Source organism: Podarcis pityusensis, assembly GCF_964106645.2.
Source record: "Podarcis pityusensis genome assembly, chromosome: 5".
NCBI lineage: Eukaryota > Metazoa > Chordata > Lepidosauria > Squamata > Lacertidae > Podarcis > Podarcis pityusensis.
This window is the reverse complement of record NC_138032.1, coordinates 7,329,749-7,347,630: the sequence shown is the minus strand read 5'-3', so window position 1 is coordinate 7,347,630 and position 17,882 is coordinate 7,329,749. Positions and strand designations below refer to the sequence as shown.

At 49.2% G+C, this 17,882-nt stretch overlaps 1 protein-coding gene across 5 annotated transcripts in view; it reads right to left on the bottom strand.

Annotated features, from left to right (window-relative positions):
• Positions 1–17,882, bottom strand: part of FAM131A (family with sequence similarity 131 member A) — a 57,823-nt gene that overhangs the window by 995 nt on the left and 38,946 nt on the right. For all 5 annotated transcript variants that reach the window (XM_081008229.1, XM_081008230.1, XM_081008233.1 and 2 more), the window contains 2 exons: positions 15,011–15,193; positions 5,361–5,489 (listed from right to left, as the gene is read on the bottom strand). In XM_081008229.1, the coding sequence (XP_080864355.1) occupies positions 5,361–5,489; positions 15,011–15,193 (312 nt within the window). The remainder of the gene's footprint in view (positions 1–5,360; positions 5,490–15,010; positions 15,194–17,882) is intronic.

The following is a 17,882-nucleotide window of genomic DNA, read 5'->3' as shown; positions in this document are numbered from 1 at the left end:
CAGGGGACGGTGCCCGAGGTCCAAAGCAGTGTTCGAAATTAGCCAGGCGCCAGGCGCGTTTTGCACCTGGTTATCGGCCACTTGAGGCCAAGTAAAGATGCCTGGCCTTTTCTGTAAAATTGCTAGAGAGAACTTAGCGAGAACACTTCCCTTTGTGCCCTGGCAGGAAGAAGGCGTAGCTGTTTATGCTTTTCCCTGCCTGAACGCACTGTCTTCCCAACTCAACTCCAACATGCCTACAATGTGAGAAAGTCTGCAGCAAGTCTGAGCTCCAGCTCAGACTCCATTTTTAAGCTAGATTTAAGTTTGCCTTAGTAACTCAATCACTATTTTCAGCTTGCCTGAACGAAGCTGCTGTGTCTGTTACTCTTTTGCTGGTGAGTGAATGTTATTGTTACCTTTTTCAAGGCTGTTTGTGAGTGATTATAGTTTTGAGGGGGAGGAAAGGAGGAAATACCAGGAAAATCCAGTCTGTCTTAAAGCATCCTGGATTATTAAAACTAAAAGGCTAAAACTAGCCTATCTAAGCTTCCCTTTTAAGCTGCAAAGGGGTGGCACTCTGCTGAACTCACAAACATGAGGAGGGAAGGATAATATCTAACAAATATATCGTCTCCTAGCATCTAATCATATCCCAACACAAATGGTGCAGCTCTGCCCCATATCATCAATGTGAATTTGGGGGAGACAGCTCACCATGAAAACTTTTTGAGCCCGTTCAGTTTCCCAAAATTTGCAGCAAGCTAGCTAAAGGTAAAGGGACCCCTCACCATTAGGTCCAGTCGTGACCGATTCTGGTGTTGCGGCGTTCATCTTGCTTTATTGGCCGAGGGAGCCGGCATACAGCTTCCGGGTGATGTGGCCAGCATGACTAAGCCGCTTATGGCGAACCAAAGCAGCGCATGGAAATGCTGTTTCCCTTCCCATCAGAGCGGTACCTATTTCTCTACTTGCACTTTCACGTGCTTTTGAACTGCTAGGTTGGCAGGAGCAGGGACAGAGCAGCGGGAGCTCACCCCATCGCGGGGATTCGAACCACCAACCTTCTGATTGGCAAGTCCTAGGCTCTGTGGTTTAACCCACAGCGCCATTAAAAACACACACATACACTTTAGCAGGGCTTACAGTAGCCCTCCCCATCGTGGGAGAGCAGATGGCTCTCTGCCTTGGCTACCCCTGTGACGTTCGTTCCTGCAACCGGAGAGAGGTAACTTTTCCATCTATGCCTCCTCCTCTTCCTCCTCTCCATTGCCCACTCATTCTAATTATACAGAGGAGTAATTAGAACTTTCTTTAGATGCCGCACCGCAGATTACCACTGACTTTCTTTGATATGCAAATAGCGCCCGATTCGTCGGCAGTTAATTGTAGGAAAAAGGGAGCTTTTGTCTGCGCAAGAAGGACGCAGATTACACACTCTGCCAACACACGGGTGCCAGCTGGCGGGCTCTCCGTGGGCGCAGAAGGCCCTGCGACCTGTGGCACCATGCCAAGAGGTAAGCAGGAAACAGCAGGTGAGGAAGGCCAGTAGCCAAACAGACAATATATGGGGACAGAGAGCGATGCTCATATACCCCCTTTCTGCAAAGGCAATTTTGTCTTTCAATCTTAGCCAGTGTTCAAATGGAAACACGGTGGCTGAGGCTGGCACAGCCCAGAGCACGCCAACTGGGACGTTCATATATCTGAGCAATTCAGTGGCTGCTGCTGCTTTGTTATTACATTTTACTTTTGCTGTATATCCTGTCTTTCTTCCCAAAGGAGCCCAGGGCGACAAACAGACACACAACTTAAGCAAAATGAATTCTATAGCAACATTCTAAAAACAAACGTAACAGTTAAAAACACCCAAAAGTCATTACTTTTGAAAACATCCTCCAGCTGTACCTTAGGCACAAGCATCATCTAGTAATCCTGCTACGTTTGCGGACCCCTCTCTGTTGGGGCTGCCATTTTTGCAAGAAGGGAGCTGTTACAGGCTGCCATTTCTATCTGCTACACCTAATATGAGCCTCACTCACTTGGAGACAGAAGACGCCCACTTTGATTCACCCACTTGCAAGGCCAGACATGGAACATTTGGGGCACGTTGATTTCCTGCCTAGGCTTCTGCATCAGGTTGAAGGCAGAAGAAAATGTTGCTAGAAGATGTAACAAAATGAAGCACCTCCCAGCACCATTTTTCAAGACCTTGAGTTTGGTCTTCTAGTGCCCCAATATTGGCACAATCTTGCAGCTGAGTTCAAGTGGCACCCAAGTGATCCTGCTAAACCCGAAAATCCCATTTCCTTACTATTGTAATAGCTCAAGAACTGATTGCAGAATCGCAGTTGGGCCATCTGAAAGTCATTCTTTAATGCAGTGGTTCCCAACTGATGGGGACTCCAAGGGGTCCACAGCACCATTCACGTAACAAAAACTACCATAGAGTTATCAAAATGTTCAAAAGTAGGGGGTCCATGGCTTGGCTTTTGAAAAACCAGGTGTCTGCAGTACTTAGCTAATTGGGAACCATAGCTTTGGATGACATGGGAGTGGGTGTGCATGTCTTCCTTGGAAGAATGGAAGAGGCTGCCTGACCTCAGATTTGTGGAAGATCACAAGGAGTTTGATTCTTTTAGACTGCTATTATGTTGAAGGTTTTCATCTCAGTTACATTGAATTCAGGTTGTGTTTCTAAATAAATGAAGGGAAAGAAAAGATTCCAGTTCTCCTGAGAGCATCTGATCACACTTGCCTTCCTTTGTTAGCCTTTCCAGGGTCCTTTCAATAGTGAAATATATTTTTTACCCAATGTTGGATGGTGACTTCCAAACCACCCTCTTTCCTTCATCTTCTTCCTTCCCTCCCTTTATCCTGATGTTGAAGAGGTGCAGTAGACTTTTTTTCTTTAACCCCATATTCCCATGTGGTTTCTCTAAGTCCTTAAACAGAGGTCCACGTTAATGGGGTCTCTCTTGTCCATGGTGACAGCCTGTATCTTTTGATTAAATTTGCTCCTTAGCTGTGATGCACAATAAATTTTATCCTCTTGTTCAACCTATCTTTTCTCACTTTTCAGTTCACTAACGAATGGCCACAATCCCTCCACCTGCCCTGACACTGGAATGAGATTATTTTAAGAGTTAGGAGAGGTGCTGGATTGCATGGGGCAAAGTGTAGCTGCTCTGCAAATTCCAGGAGGTGGAATGTCCCCCCAACACCCAAAATCACACCACATGCAATGCAATGCATGTAGATCCATGGAGGATAAGTTGGGCAGATCAGTACAGAGTACAGAGTGCCTATGGGAAATTGTAAAAAATAATAATTGGGGGGCTGTTTCCTCAGAGTGCTGTTAACTAGTGGGGAGGTTTTGCTTCATTTTTTGCAACTCCTGTCACTGAATGGAAAGCCTGCTCCCTAATTTTAAGTGCATTTGCTCTGTGACAAGAGGAAAGGTACTCCTTAAATGCTCAGAGGTACCCTCCTCCTGGATTAAATAAGAAGACATCATATTTGTTTGATACAACGAGGGATTTAACCAAAGTGGAAGGTGATAGTACTAAAGGGGTGAGGCTGGAGGAAGAGGGTTGCAGCTCCAAGACCACAGGAGAGGCTTTTCCATGGGCTTGTATGTTCAGTAACACATCTGATTTCCTAGTGCCAGAGCTGAGAGACAAGTTGTGGCAGAAACTACTTTGCTTGCGCCATTTGGGACTTTCCTGGGAGATCTGACTCAGCATTCAAGGTGTGGCACCACATGTCAACATGCACACCAGGCAGCAGTTGGTGCATTAGGCCAAATAGGATGCTGCCCTAGTAATCTCCGTCTGCCCTCAGCCATTCCCCCATCTTCCTGCCTTCTTACTTAGAGCTAGTCCAGAGGGTGTCCCAGCCTGCCTGCCCCCTCCTCCCAGAGACATCTTTCCCATAGGGCTTAGTGGCTCGTTGTGCCAGGGCACCGGCCTCTCAGGGGCACCCCAGTGAGTGGGGGAGCTGCGCAGCTTTGCCGGCAGCCTCCCCTTTCCCTGCACGCTGCCAGCTGTGCCCTGCCAACCATCTTTCCTTCCTACCCTCCTCGGCCCACCCCCCTCTGCGGGCGGGCACATTGGCACTGCTGATGCTGCTTGTGCTGCTCTCACAAGCACTCAGCGGCAGCGGCACGGGCTGCTTCGGATGAGGAGCCGCTCCTTGACTCTGCCGCCTCCTCCTCCTCGTCTGCCACCACCTCCTCTCCCTCGACCGTGGGAATCCCCTCAGCCACTGCCCACTGAGCCGCTGTCATTGTCGTCTGAGGAAGCAGCGGCAGTGGCAGGAGTGGCTCCCAAGGTGCCTTCTCCACGTCACTGTTGCCCGCCGTCCCCCCACTCCCTGAGGCACAGGCAACAGCGTGGCAACCGCCTCCTGCTCCTCAGGCCCTCAGGCCGCTGGGCAGCAGCGAGAGTGCCAGCAGTGGGCTGTCATTGTCAGGCGGCGGAGGAGGAGGTGCGCTCTGGGGCCTTGCAAGCGAGAGTGGGGTTCCGGCAGTCTGGCCAGCCGCGCAGCATCCACCACATTGGCAGCGTCTTCTGTGGGTGGTGGCTCCCAAGGCTACGAGGTGGTCCGCGAGTTGGGCTCCGAGTTCTAAATTCTGGGAAAGGGAGGGGGAACTGGAGGGATCTTTGCACCACGGTGCCGGATATGCTTAAGACGGCCCTGCCTCCCCCTCAGTCTCAGGGTTGCCCTTGTACAACTCAGCAGCGGGGAGGAGAATGAAGATATGGTTGGCTCCACCATCTTCGGTTTGGGCTCCACCAATGGTTGGGCTCCCTGCCATCTGTCCTACCAGCTCCCATGGGCAACAACCACCCCAGGGATTGGGATCCAGAAGTTGTTGGACTCCAACTCCCATCAGCCACAGCCAGCATGGCCAGCAGTCAGGAATGATGGGAGCTGAAGTCCAGCAGCATCTAGAGGGCCATAGGTTTCACGCTGCATGTCCCTGATGTCATACCCTCTGACATTTTGTGGTGAAAAATCGGGGTGCTATCTTCTGGGGTGAGTCGTGTAACCCACATGAGATCATGGCCCCGAAAGAGGTGTTTTTTTCTGGGGCCACTGCCTAAAAATGAACATTTTGGGTCTCTGGGGAAAAAAATGGGTTTTTTTGGTGCAAGGCCATATGAGAGCACGGTGCCCAAAATGGCTGCCATGCTCTCACGCGAAGAAACAGGACATCTCGGTTTTATCAGGACAGTTGAGGGGGATGTGATATACGCTTCTCCCTCCCCACCTTGAAATATGGGGGGGGGGGGTTGGAGTGTCCATAAGGGACTCTGCCATGTGGACTTCACGCCCTGCTGGGTGCAACTGGCTATGACACCCCCCCACACACTCACCAGCTGGTTGTGTTGTGTCAGTGGAAGTGGCAAAATCTTCATCGTAGGACTCGTCGTTGGAATCATCGCCATCCACCGAAGACCAGGCCCTCAGCTTGGCTTCGGCAATGGCAAATTGTTCGGCCACACCTAGGAAGGAGGGTGAGATGTCAGTCAGGGGAAGAGAGACAGAGCCTGAGGGTAACAGCGCATCCCACAAAACATCCTTGGCAAGAGGGACTGCTGTGCATGACAGGCAGAAATTTGAGGTTCTCCCAGTCATAGGGATACAGTGTTGAGTGGGATAAAATGCCCCTCTTGAATTTGCTGTGAGTTATTCTATGGTTCAATAATTGCAGAACACAAGAGATATGTTGCTGTCCCAGCAGCATACCTCCATTTCCTTGTATCCAGAAATGCAAGAAGGGCCTTTACTCTTGCCAGAAGTTCGGCTCTGCCCTCGCCGGTTCTGGAAGGATCTTTTGGAAAAGTCCCGTACGCTCAAAGACTTTGCGCCTACCCATTAGGGGAAATAGGAAACCCTGAACACTTGTTTTTTAGATGTCCTTTTTACGATGAGGCATGTAGAGATACCATCGACCCCCATCTGGTGAGGCTTGCTGACCTTCCAGACAAGCCTAAACTAAATTTTCTCCTTTTAGGCAAAAATCACAAGATGGTCCGGATGGTCGCTAGATTCTGCGTGCTGATTTGTAGGTGTAGAAAAACCCCTGGAACAAATAGATGGCTATGAAAACTGCCGTAGCCAGCCTCCTGGGCATCCCAGGGGCAATTTGCATGTTAGTTTAACCTTAGGTCCTTTTGTGTTCATACAGCTACAGTGGTACCTTGGGTTACAGACGCTTCAGGTTACAGACACTTCAGGTTATAGACTCCACTAACCCAGAAATAGTACCTTGGGTTAAGAACTTTGCTTCAGGATGAGAACAGAAATTGTGCTCCGGTGGCGCAGCGGCAGCAGGAGACCCCATTAGCTAAAGTGGTGCTTCAAGTTAAGAACAGTTTCAGGTTAAGAACGGACCTCCAGAATGAATTAAGTTCTTAATCTGAGGTACCACTGTATTTTAATTTTAATCTATAAGCTGTTATTGTATACTGTTTTAAATGTCTATTTCATTCTTGTGAAAGCAGTCTCAGTTGTGCTTCTTGAACTGGTCTCTGACCGTAATAATAAATTATTACTATTACTACTAGGATTCAATGAATCTTAGGCTACCAAACAGCTGTCAAAAGGCTCAATGACATTAGGAATATGTTCCACAACCAAACCCACTACGTTCCAGGCACTGCTGCCAACTTCTTTCTGGAGGGAGGTGCCCTTAAGCATTGCAGCTTTCTAATCTCACAGAGCTGCAAATATAGAGCAAGCACCTGTTGGTTCTTTCCCTTTTGTGCAGCTCTTAAAGGCATGGGAGCCTTTGGCAAAAAAGGAAGATTTGGCAGCTTCATAGCAGAGTGAGGATTTGAACTCTGGTCTCTCCTGGGCCCTAGTCGGACACTCAGACCACTGCACCACACTGCCTCTCTTAATTCCTGGTATACTGGGCCCCTCTGGAAAACCTACTAAGCTGAGAAATCAGGCCTTAAGTTTCCCACCTGGAATTTATCCAGAAGCATTGCTCCAGCCGAATATATATATATATTTAACTTCTGGGTACGTGAGGAAGAGGCATGATCACTGGGTATTTTAGGGCAGTTTATTATCAGATTCACACCTCTTATTATCAGACCTTTCCGGACCCTGAGAGCCAGGAAAGGCAGTTTTTGTAGCTTTTGGGTGGCCTTTGAGTAATTTTTTTTCCTTAGAAAATGAATGGACCGTACTTAGTCATGCTCATTAATTTCAATGGGTCTACTTTGAATAAAATTTAGTGGAATGCCACTTAATTTTTAAGCACCACTTGAGATTCTTTACGATTCTTTTCACCTTAGCAACGAGGAATCTTTCAGGTCCCCTAGAAGCCACATTCCTCTGCACAAGAATTCTTCTATGGACCCCGCCCCCCCCCCACACAGTTTTCTCGCGGCTCATCCACACTTTTGCTTGACCCATAATTTGATCATATAGTGTACCAATTAATTCCCTGAGTCCAAAAGCTTTTGTTGTTGTTTCATGTCTGTGCCTTGAAAAAATCCAATCTGAGATACTGAATCGGACCTTATCATATGTGTAGAAAATCTGAGCAGAGATTTTTGCTTAAGGAAGCCTCAGTTTAGCAGGTAAGATCAGAATAAAAATTATATATTAAAAAAAAAGTATATGTCAAGCAAAAGTGTGGATGAGCCCCAATCTTCCCTTCACTGTCACTTTCTGTTGTTGAAGAGCTGCCCTCCTCAAAATAAGGACAGGCACTAACTCCCTCTGCCCCTTCCTCTCTGGAAAGTCCATCAGCTGGTCAAACTCTCCCTCCCTCCCACCCCTCCCTCCACTTCTCCCATCTTCTGCTTTCAAGCCCAATCAGTCGCCTCTTTCTTGGGATGACCTTCTCTCTCTTCCCATCATTGTGCTTTCCTCTTCTTTCTCAGCTGTTTTGTCCAAAAATCTCAGATTCCCCTTTCCTTGCTCCCAAGCCTATTCTCTTCCAGTTGCTTTCTTTCTGATTCTTGCCTTAAAACGTTTGCGAGGACCTCAGAAAACCACCCATCGAACTTCCTTCCTCCTGCTTTCTTTTTCTAAAGCAAGCAGCATTCATTTCCACCTTCACCCATTGAGCCAAACCTCGTTCTTCTAGTTTAAATCAGCATCCTTCTTCCACCCTCCCTTACCTCTTTTCCCTGACCAATTTGACTGCATCCTGATTTTTTTCTGCTGTTTTCAGGCATGCTTCTAGAACTGGCAGCTTGTATGATTAGCTGCAACTCGTTAGCCTATTGTTAAGAGCGCTGTTTTAGGAAGGGCTTGTGTCAATTAACATCTGCTCCGTGTATCCCTTAATTAAGTATGCTAATTCCACTTTGATACAATAACATTTACTTTTGATTTATCTTTTTTATTGTCCTTGTTAACCACTGGAGTGCCAAATTCTGGAGAGCATCCATGACTCTGTGTGAAAGAGAAGGCCCTAAAAAGGGGTGGTGGTATCAAAGAACCATAGAACAGTAGAGTTGGAAGGGAACCATAGAACAGTAGAGTTGGAAGGTAAAGGTAAAGAACCCCTGGACGGTTAACTCCAGTCAAAGGTGACTATGGGGTTGCGGCGCTCATCTCACTTTCAGGCCAAGGGAGCCAGTGTTTGTCTACAGGCAGCCTTCTGGGTCATGTGGCCAGCATGATTAAACCACTTCTGGCACAACAGAACGTGATGGAAACCAGAGTGCACGGAAACGCCATTTACCTTTCTGGCCACAGTGGTACTTATATATCTACTTGCACTGGCATGCTTTCAAATTGATTGGTTGGCAGAAGCTGGGACAGAGCAACAGGAGCTCACCCTATCACACAGATTTGAACCGCCGACCTTCTGATCAGCAATCCCAAGAGACTTAGTGGTTTAGACCACAGAGTCACCCATGTCCCTGATGAACAGGAACACTGGCCACCTTGGCTCTCTGGTAGTATTAATTAGATCAGGATTTCCAAAATATGGATCTCCAGCTGTTTTTTGGACTACAACTCCCATAATCTCTGACCACTGGTCCTGCTAGCTGGGAGTTGTAGTTCAATAGCAGCTGGAGACCCAAGTTCGGGAATCCCTGAACTAGATGCATGTGGTAGAAGATCAGTGGCCACTAGTCACAACACCACCAGGATCAGAGGCACATGACTCTGAACACTAGGGTGGTGGAGAGCGCTATGGTCTTCATCTCTTGCTGGGACAGAGCAACGGGAGCTCACCCCATCATGGGGATTTGAGGCTCAGTAGTTTAGACCACAGCACCTCCCGCGTTGGAAGGGAACACGAGGGTCATCAAATCCAACCCCCTGCAGTGCAGGAATCATGGCACATGGAAACTGCATGGAAACTGTACACTTCCTAACATTTATGACAAGCTGACACCTCTCACATTCATTGTTCCCTGTTTGTAAAAGTGGGGAAGAATCACTACCTAAGGGCTATCATGTGGGAGATGGAGCAAGCTTGTTTTCTGCCGCTCCGGAGGGTAGAATCCAATCCAAGGACTCAAATTACAAGAAAGGAGATTCCGATGAAACATTAGGAAGAGCATTCTAATGGTAAGAGTGGTTTGACAGTGAAACGGACTCCCTTGGGAGGTGGTGGACTCTCCTTCCTTGGAGAGGCTGGATGACAATTTCATAATTTAGCTGTAATTCCTGCACTGCAAAGGGGTTGGACTAGATTGGCTTTGAGGTACCTCCCAACTCTGCAATTCTATGATTCCAGGAACATGAATTCATTACGAATGCAAAATTCCAGAGCACAGTTCTAGTCCGTATGGTGTGGCAGCAGAAACCAAAAGGCTTACACCTCCTCCATCCACCCATTCGACTTGCCAGGTGGAGGGCAGATCACATGCAAATACCTTTACATTCTGTGGTGCAAAGAGGGAAGAAGGCAGCTTGCAGCTTCCTACACCTGCTCCCTCCTTGGGCCTCTCACCTGGCCTTCCTCGTCCATCTATGCTTTAATAAGCAAGACTCGTGTGCTCCAGGCAGCTGGCAAAGGGAGGGAGGGCTGGAACAGGTCCAGGGAGGGAAGGTATGCAAGGAGCTGCCTTTGTATCCTTTTGCACATGTGAATATTTAAGGAAGTAGATAGGATCTCCAAGTTGCCATCTGCTAACCCTATTCCCAAGAAAATTCCCAGAAGGGAGATTATTATCCCAAGGTTAATTTAGACAAGTTGTCAACAGTCTCAGAGGAAACCCTCCCTGTTCACCTTGCCAAGCGATTTTCACATATTCATCGCCTTCAAATATGTTCGCATTTTAGATTACACATGGCCCAAGGCGCAGCTGAAAAAAGCCCCAATCTCGGCTGGGTAAATTGTGCAAATCAGGAAAGTTAGCATGGCGCTACCTAATTTACATGTCTTATTGCAAATAAAAGATTTGTTTATTTATTAGATTAGGGTCTCACTCTTGGTGGGGAGGAGAGGGGGCAGCAACTGAGTCTGATATTTCCTGCCAATAAATGGATTTTGAGGGGCAGAGACTGATGTGTCCAGAGGAGGCAGGGGGTGCAAGTGAGTTGCCTCTGATCCTGGAGTTAGTATGTAGCTATAAATACTAGCAGCCATTGATCCCTCGGCCAAGCCCCACCCTCTCCCCACCAGCTCGGAACATGTGCAGACTGCCCATTGGAGTCAGCTCACACAACCCGTGCACATCTCTTTTTGCAAACATGAGTCATTTGCAGGACCCTCAAGAGTCTGGAGCACACAAGTGGACTGAGCTGGATATCTGTTAATTTTACTTGTCAGAAAGCAGCCACGCTTGTTGTTAAATGGGGGCCTGGGGGTGGCTAATTTGGGGCTGCAGCTGCCTGTGTGCGTCACCTCCGGGGGGGGGGAAGGAGGAGGGGTGGGGATAGGCAGACACTCCCAGCTTCAGGCTCCAACCATTACAATTAGCTCAGAGTTGCCTGTGAAGCTCAGATTGAATCAGAGTCCAAGCTGTGGCTGAAGGACACACAGCAATTCACCACTGATGGAGGCAGAAGTAGGTGACCAACAGATGCAGAGGAGGAGAAGGCTGCTCTGCATTTAATTTTTGCAGGAATCTAAGCAGGTGCAGCTTGTGGCAAAACTAAGGGAGAAGAACATCTAACTATTATGAGTGAGAAATAGAGTAAGGTAAAGGTAAAGGACCCCTGGACGGTTGAGTCCAGTCAAAGGCGTCTATGGCGTGCGGCGCACATCTCACTTCAGGCTGAGGGAGCCGGCTTTGGCCACAGACAGCTTTCCAGGTCATGTGGCCAGCAGGACTAAACTGCTTCTGGCACAACGGAACACCGTGATGGAAGCCAGAGTGCATGGAAACACTGTTTACCTTCCTGCCACAGCAGTACCTATCTAATCTACTTGCACTGGTATGCTTTTGAACTGCTAGGTTGGCAGGAGCTGGGACAGAGCAACGGGAGCTCACCCTGTCACACAGATTTGAACCGCTGACCTTCTGATCAGTAAGGCCAAGAGGCTCAGTGGTTTAGACCACAGAGTCACGCATGTCCCTGAGGAACAGGAACACTGGCCACCTTGGCTCCCTGGTAGTATTAATTAGATCAGGATTTCCAAAACATGGATCTCCAGCTGTTTTTGGACTACAACTCCCATCCTCTCCAACCACTGGTCCTGCTAGCTGGAGATAATGGGAGTTGTAGTCCAATAGCAGCTGGAGACCCAAGTTCGGGAATCCCTGAACTAGATGCAGTGGCCACTAGTCACAACAGCACCAGGATCAGAGGCACATGATTCTGAACACCAGGGTGGTGGAGAGCGCTAGTGTCTTCATCTCTTGCTTGTGGTCTTTCCAGGAGGCATTTGGATGGCCACAGTGGGAAACTGAATATTGGACTAGATGAGCTTTGGGTCTCATCCAACAGGGCTCTTACACTGTCAATGACAAAGGCACAGCACAAGACCAGATAGCATGAGTTCCAAGGAAAGAGCGGAGACAGGATAGCTATCTTCAAATATCTCAAGGGATGTAGCATGGAAGATGGAGCAAGCTTGTGTTCTCCTGCTCTGGAGGGTAGGACCAGAACCAACGGCTTCAAGTTACAAGAAAGGAGATTCCGACTCAACATCTGGAAGAACTTTCTGACAGCAAAAGCTGTTCGACAGTGGTGGTGGGCTCTCCTTCCTTGGAGATTTTAAAGCAGAGGTTGGATGGCCATCTGTCATGGATGCTTTAGTAGAGATTCTGGACTACATGACCCCTGGGGTCCCTTCTATGATTCTAAGAATAAATCGCAGCAAATCCCAGGGTCTAACTAACTTTGAGCATCCCAGTTTGTTTCACCATGCCTCTCTGTAAGCTGGCCAGCTCAAATCCAATTGAAGTGATATGGGTCTGAGTTGGCATCACTCCTCATAGGCCCATTGGAATACCGACATGACCTGGGCCTGACATGATGCCCTTGGCTTGACGTGACCCAGGAAAAGTGGTACATTAGCGAAAATGTTCTCTGCGAGCTATTCCTGACCTATGGCTTTTTACTAGAGATTGCGAGGACCGTTTCACCTTAGAAGATGCTTCCTTGACTCGTCAGCAGCAGCAGCCTTGGCTCGTCAGCAGCCTTGATTCTTCCTCCAGCACTATCCTGCAACCCCTCCTTGGTTCCAGGGTGCATTGGAGTTCGCCGGATGACACCGAGGTTCGCGACATGGCTGTTTCCTCCATCTTCAGAGGGAGATAAATACCCTTATGGCAAAGGGGTAATTATGCCCATGCTGGCGGCCTCCCAAAAGGACGAGCAAATTCAGGGAGAAGAGCTTCCCCAGGGGTGGTTCTGTGGTCAACCCTCCTCTAGAAAACACGAGCTCTTTCAAAGGCAGGACAGTGGAGCTGAGTTGCTCTGGCAGCAATCTTATCTGTCACTGTTTATCCTACCCCACGCCTGTCTCTCCCTGGCTGTCAGAAAGTGAACAGCTCAGCCCCGAAGGCAGGCCAGGCGCTTGGGTGACAGTCATGTCATGTGACAGTCCTTTTGTTCCCAAAGTCGGGACTTTGCGGGCAGGAAGACGACCGCTCTGTTGTTTGGGATGATTACTCTGCTTTGCCAGGCCCTCGAAGGGCAGAGCTCTCAGGGTGAATGGAGAGGGGCAGCGGGTGAGAGGGAGCTAATCGTTCCCTCTCGCCGGCTCTTTCCCCCTGGTTTCCGGATCCTTTGGGTGACTCAGCTCCTGGCCTTGCATTCGGCTGAGCTCCTACAAGGACACAGCCAGCCTCCGCTGCTGGCACAGGAGGTGGCATCAAGGGGGCAGCTGGGATGGCACAGCAGCTGTCGCACCTAGGGCCAGCACAGCTTGTCGAATGCCGGCCCTGAGGCACCCCTCCCTGTAGCGCCACCAACCCACTTTTAAAACCTTTGCTCTCTGAGAGAGGCTAGCAGAAATGTCCGTATGCATGCATGGAGAAATTGCTTTGAAAATGATCTGGGAAACAGAGGACTGAATTGAGGGTTCTGAGTGGACGGAGGCGGGGTTTTGGTGCACAGTCAGCAGCTTTGCCTGGTGCCAAAATGTGGTGTTATGTATTTCTCTCCAAAGTAGGCAGACATTTTGATTGTGCCGTGTCCACAGCTTCTGGGGTTTGGCCAGCAGAGAAGCAGGAAAATCTCCCGTCCGCAGTGTACAAATTGGCATTTAGGTTGGGCGGAGAAGGACTTGCAGAAGCAAGCTTACACTGGCCTTTCTCCACTCTCACCCCTTACCCCCTTGTGATTACCTGCTCATCATAATCCTATGTACCGGGGGTGGGGACTGGATCCAGCCAGTGGGCGAGATCCTGCCCTTCCCCCAGCAAAGCCATTTTGACCTGAGGTCACCATGTCATCAGGGGACCCATTTTTTCTTTGGTGAACGGCAAGCTGGGCCACAAAGGAAGAGCCAAGTCCAGTCAAGTTGGGCTTGGAGTTAGTGTTGACCAGCTGACAGGTGCAAAGTTCAAGCTCTGCTTTCTGCTGGGATTGTCTGGCTATGGAGTACAGTCATACCTCGGGTTACAGACACTTCAGGTTGTGTTTATTTGGGTTACGGACTGCCAAAACCCAGAAGTACCAGAACAGGTTACTTCCGGGATTCGGTGATTGTGCATGTGCAGCCTGTGCGTGTGCAGACGCGACGCTGCAGGTTGCGAACGCTGCAGGTTGCGAATGGGCATCTCGCACAGATCACGTTCGCAACCCAAGTGTCCACTGTACTCCAACTCAGCCCATCCCAGTGGGCTGAAGTGAGTGCCAGTCAACTGACAGTTGATGATGGCAGGCCTCCCTCGCAAGGCACAATCAGAAGTGCACTTTAAGGCTCCAGATTGTGCATTGGAAGTCATATCTCTGCCTGGCCTCCCCCTGACACCACATGTAGTACCACAGAATTGTTTAATTGGAAGGGACCCTGAGGGTCATCTGGCCCAACCCACTGCAATGCAAGGATCACAGCTCTGACAGATGGCTATCCATCCTCTGCTTAAAAAACAAAGGGGAGTCCACAACCTTCCGAGGGAGTCCATTCCACTGTTGAGCAGCTCTTACTGTCAGAAAGTTAAGTTGGAATCTCCTTTCTTGTAACTGGAAGCCATTGGTTCAGGTCCTACCTTCTGGAGCAGGAGAAAACAATCTTGCTCCATCCTCCATATGACAGCCCTTGAGATATCTGAAGGTGGCTATCCTATCTCCTCTCACTCTTGTCTTTTCCAGGCTAAACATACCCAACTCCCTCAACCGTTCCTCATCAGGCTTGGTTTCCAGACCCTTGATTGTCTTGGTCACCCTCCTCTGCACAGTACAGGATAGGTTGCAAGTCCTACTTGCAATTCCCATGGGCCTCTGGTTGACCACGGTCAGAACAAGATGCTGCACAAGACGGGCCATTGGCCTGATCCAGCAGGCTCTCTTTATGAGTGTTCCCTGCCTTGCAGCCTCAGGGTAGAAACGCACATTATTTCTGTGTCCGTACAGCAGATAAATCCCCAATCTGACACCACACCCCTCGCCACCTTCTTTCCCCTCTCTCCCAGATGGTTCCTACCTGCAGCAAACCTGGCCTCCTGCTCTCCTTCGCTGAGGTCCGAATAGGAGTTGAACGTGCTTTCCAGAGCCACCGGCGAGTCCATGGGCTTGCACCAGCCCTTCCACTCGATGAGGTGGGCCACCCTGCCTTGAGCCATGGCCGTGGGCTTGGTCACATGATCCTTCACCACCTGTGAAATACCTGCAATGGAGCAAGCAGGGTTAGAGGGGATGCCCCGGAGCTGCTGAGATGATCTGTGGTTCCACTTTGCGGTGAAACTCTCCATTCTGCAAATGGAGATGCTGGCACACACCGTGACACACACTCCTTGGGTGGAAGCCAGACCCCGTGACTGAAGAGGCACCTGATAAGGAACGGCTGAAAGGGCATCCTTATAAAAAGAGCCAACTAGATGTCAAGCTCCGTCACATGTTAAATCATCCCGACTATCCCCTACTGCCCAAAACATGCAGCGATGGCCTTCAGCAAGAAACCCACATTGGAGTGGGTGGGTGGGTGGTTGCGAAAGAGAGACTTTCTGCTGTCCATCAGGCAATGGCTTTTTCCACTTGCCTTGCCCCACCCTCCAGCCCTAGGTGCCTTTCCCAAACCATGACTTTAGGAACAGCAGAAGCAGCTGGGAAGAGTTCAGGGATTGTTATTATTAAATACAGTGGTACCTCTGGTTGCAAACGGGATCTGTTCCGAAGGCCCGTTCACAACCTGAAAAGAACGCAACCCATGTCTGTGCACGCACGGGTCACGATTAGCTGCTTCTGCGCATGCACATGATGTCATTTTGCATGTCTGCGCATGCGCAAGCTGCGAAATCCAGAAGTAACCCTTTCCAGTACTTCCGGGTCACCGCGGGACACAACCTGAAAACGCGCAACCTGAAGCAAACGTAACATGAGGTATGACTGTAATTTTATAAGTTGTGTGTCTTTGCTTTTCAATATAATGGAACTTTTTTTAAAAATGCAATCATCCACATCAGCCTTCACCAGACTGGTGCTCTGCAGATGATAGAATCACGGATTGTAGAGTTGAAAGGGACCCCAAGGTTCATCTGCTCTGACCCCCTGCAATGCAGGAAAATGAAGCTGTCCCGTACCAGGATCAAACCTGCAACCTCTGGCTGCTGGCTGGGCTTGATGGGAGTTGTGCATAGGAACTTGCGGAGAGCCAGGGGCCCATGTAGTCCAGCATCCTGTTCTAACAGTGACCAAGCAGATCCCTGTGGGAATCCTTCATGAAGGGTCTTAGCACAAGTGCCGTTCTGCCTCCTGCAGTTTCTAGCTGCTGGTATTCAGAGGCATGCTGCCTCTGACGGCGGACTATTTTGTAGACCCAAACACCTGGAGGGAAAAGCTCATGCAGTCTGAAGGGGAACAGCTCAGCCTCCTCCCTGATCACTTCATTCTGCTGCGCATGTATCCCAAGCCTCTCTCAGAGCTGCACAATTCAGCCTGAGAAGGAATACAGCCCCCTTGCTTGGCAAATCCAAGCCATGAAAATCTGACTTTGAGCTACGCTTTGGAATTTATAGCCTATGCGCATCCCTTCTGAAAGTGTTTGCCACTTGGGATGTCACACATTCAGTTCCAGTGACAGCTATCATGTAATAGGTGACAGACGAGCTACAGTTGGCGTATCACCTCCCTGGCTTGCCTTCTCCGTTGCCGGATAATTATCTTGGGCGTATTTAAGAGGCAGTGATCTGCAATAACTGATTATAGCAGCTTCGCACATCCATTGAGACGTAATGATCGGCGGGATAATGTAACATGAGAACTCCGCTCACTGACAATTCACCGGCTCTTTGTCACGCAACTTGCCCTTGGTTGATTGACGTAAAAAACAGAGAAATCAAGCTATGCAGAGCTGAAACTCTCAGCAACATTTGTAAGGGGTCCCATAACGTTCAGAACTAACTTGGGTGCCCTTATTTGACTGGGAATTGGCCTGTCCTTTTCAGTTCTGAGAGTGGTACAGCCAGCGTGGTATAATGGTTATAGTGCCAGACTAGGACTCTGGGAGAACAGGGTTCAAATCCACACTTAGCCAAGGAGGCCAGACACCACCTCTCAGCCTAACCAACCTTACAGGGGTGTTGTGAGAATAAAACAAGCAGTGATCAATAGTGGGTCCAACAGTCATGAATAGCGCAGTCTTTAGCATATGCGCCACAGGGGTGCAAAGTTCCATACAATGCCCCCAAATTTAGTTTAGCCCCCAAATTAACTTTTACTATGATGTAAGAGTTAATTTTGCATGCACAGCGCCGCTGAGAATGACAGGTGTCATCACTGAGTCAAGCACAGCTGGTGCAGTGCGTCTTTGGCAAATGAGTGCACAAAGTCGAAAGCCCTTTAGTGAAACAGTAGGTATACATTTCGGTAATACCTAGGTATATATGTATTTTGTTTTTCTAGCTTGATCAGAATTATTTAGTATTTCATAACAGGTAGATAGTTAAGAGCTTCAGCGGCAGGCACCTGGGCCCCCCCAGAATTCGGCGCCCGGGTGCCCCGCACCCCTTGCACCCCCCGAGTAAAGACAGCTATGGTCAAGAAGGCAGTTTCTGTACATGCTGTAGAGGGAAGTGAGGGGCAGGTGGGGCTTGTCAATCTGGGAAGGTAGCCCATCTAGGAGAAGGAAAACTCTGACCCTAAGCATCCACTGCCTTGTGGAATATCTTCGGGAGAAGTAAATTTGAATCACACAAATTTGAAGTGGAGTCCCTAAGATGGTTGTGTGGAGCCTTGTATGCCTCCTTCCAGTAACTTCTGTAGCCAAGCGGGTGCCAAACATCTTGCTCTGCTTTCCTTTGGACCACATCAGTGAGGATGAGAGGGGAGTCTTGTCATCTGGGCAGCCCAGGACCTCC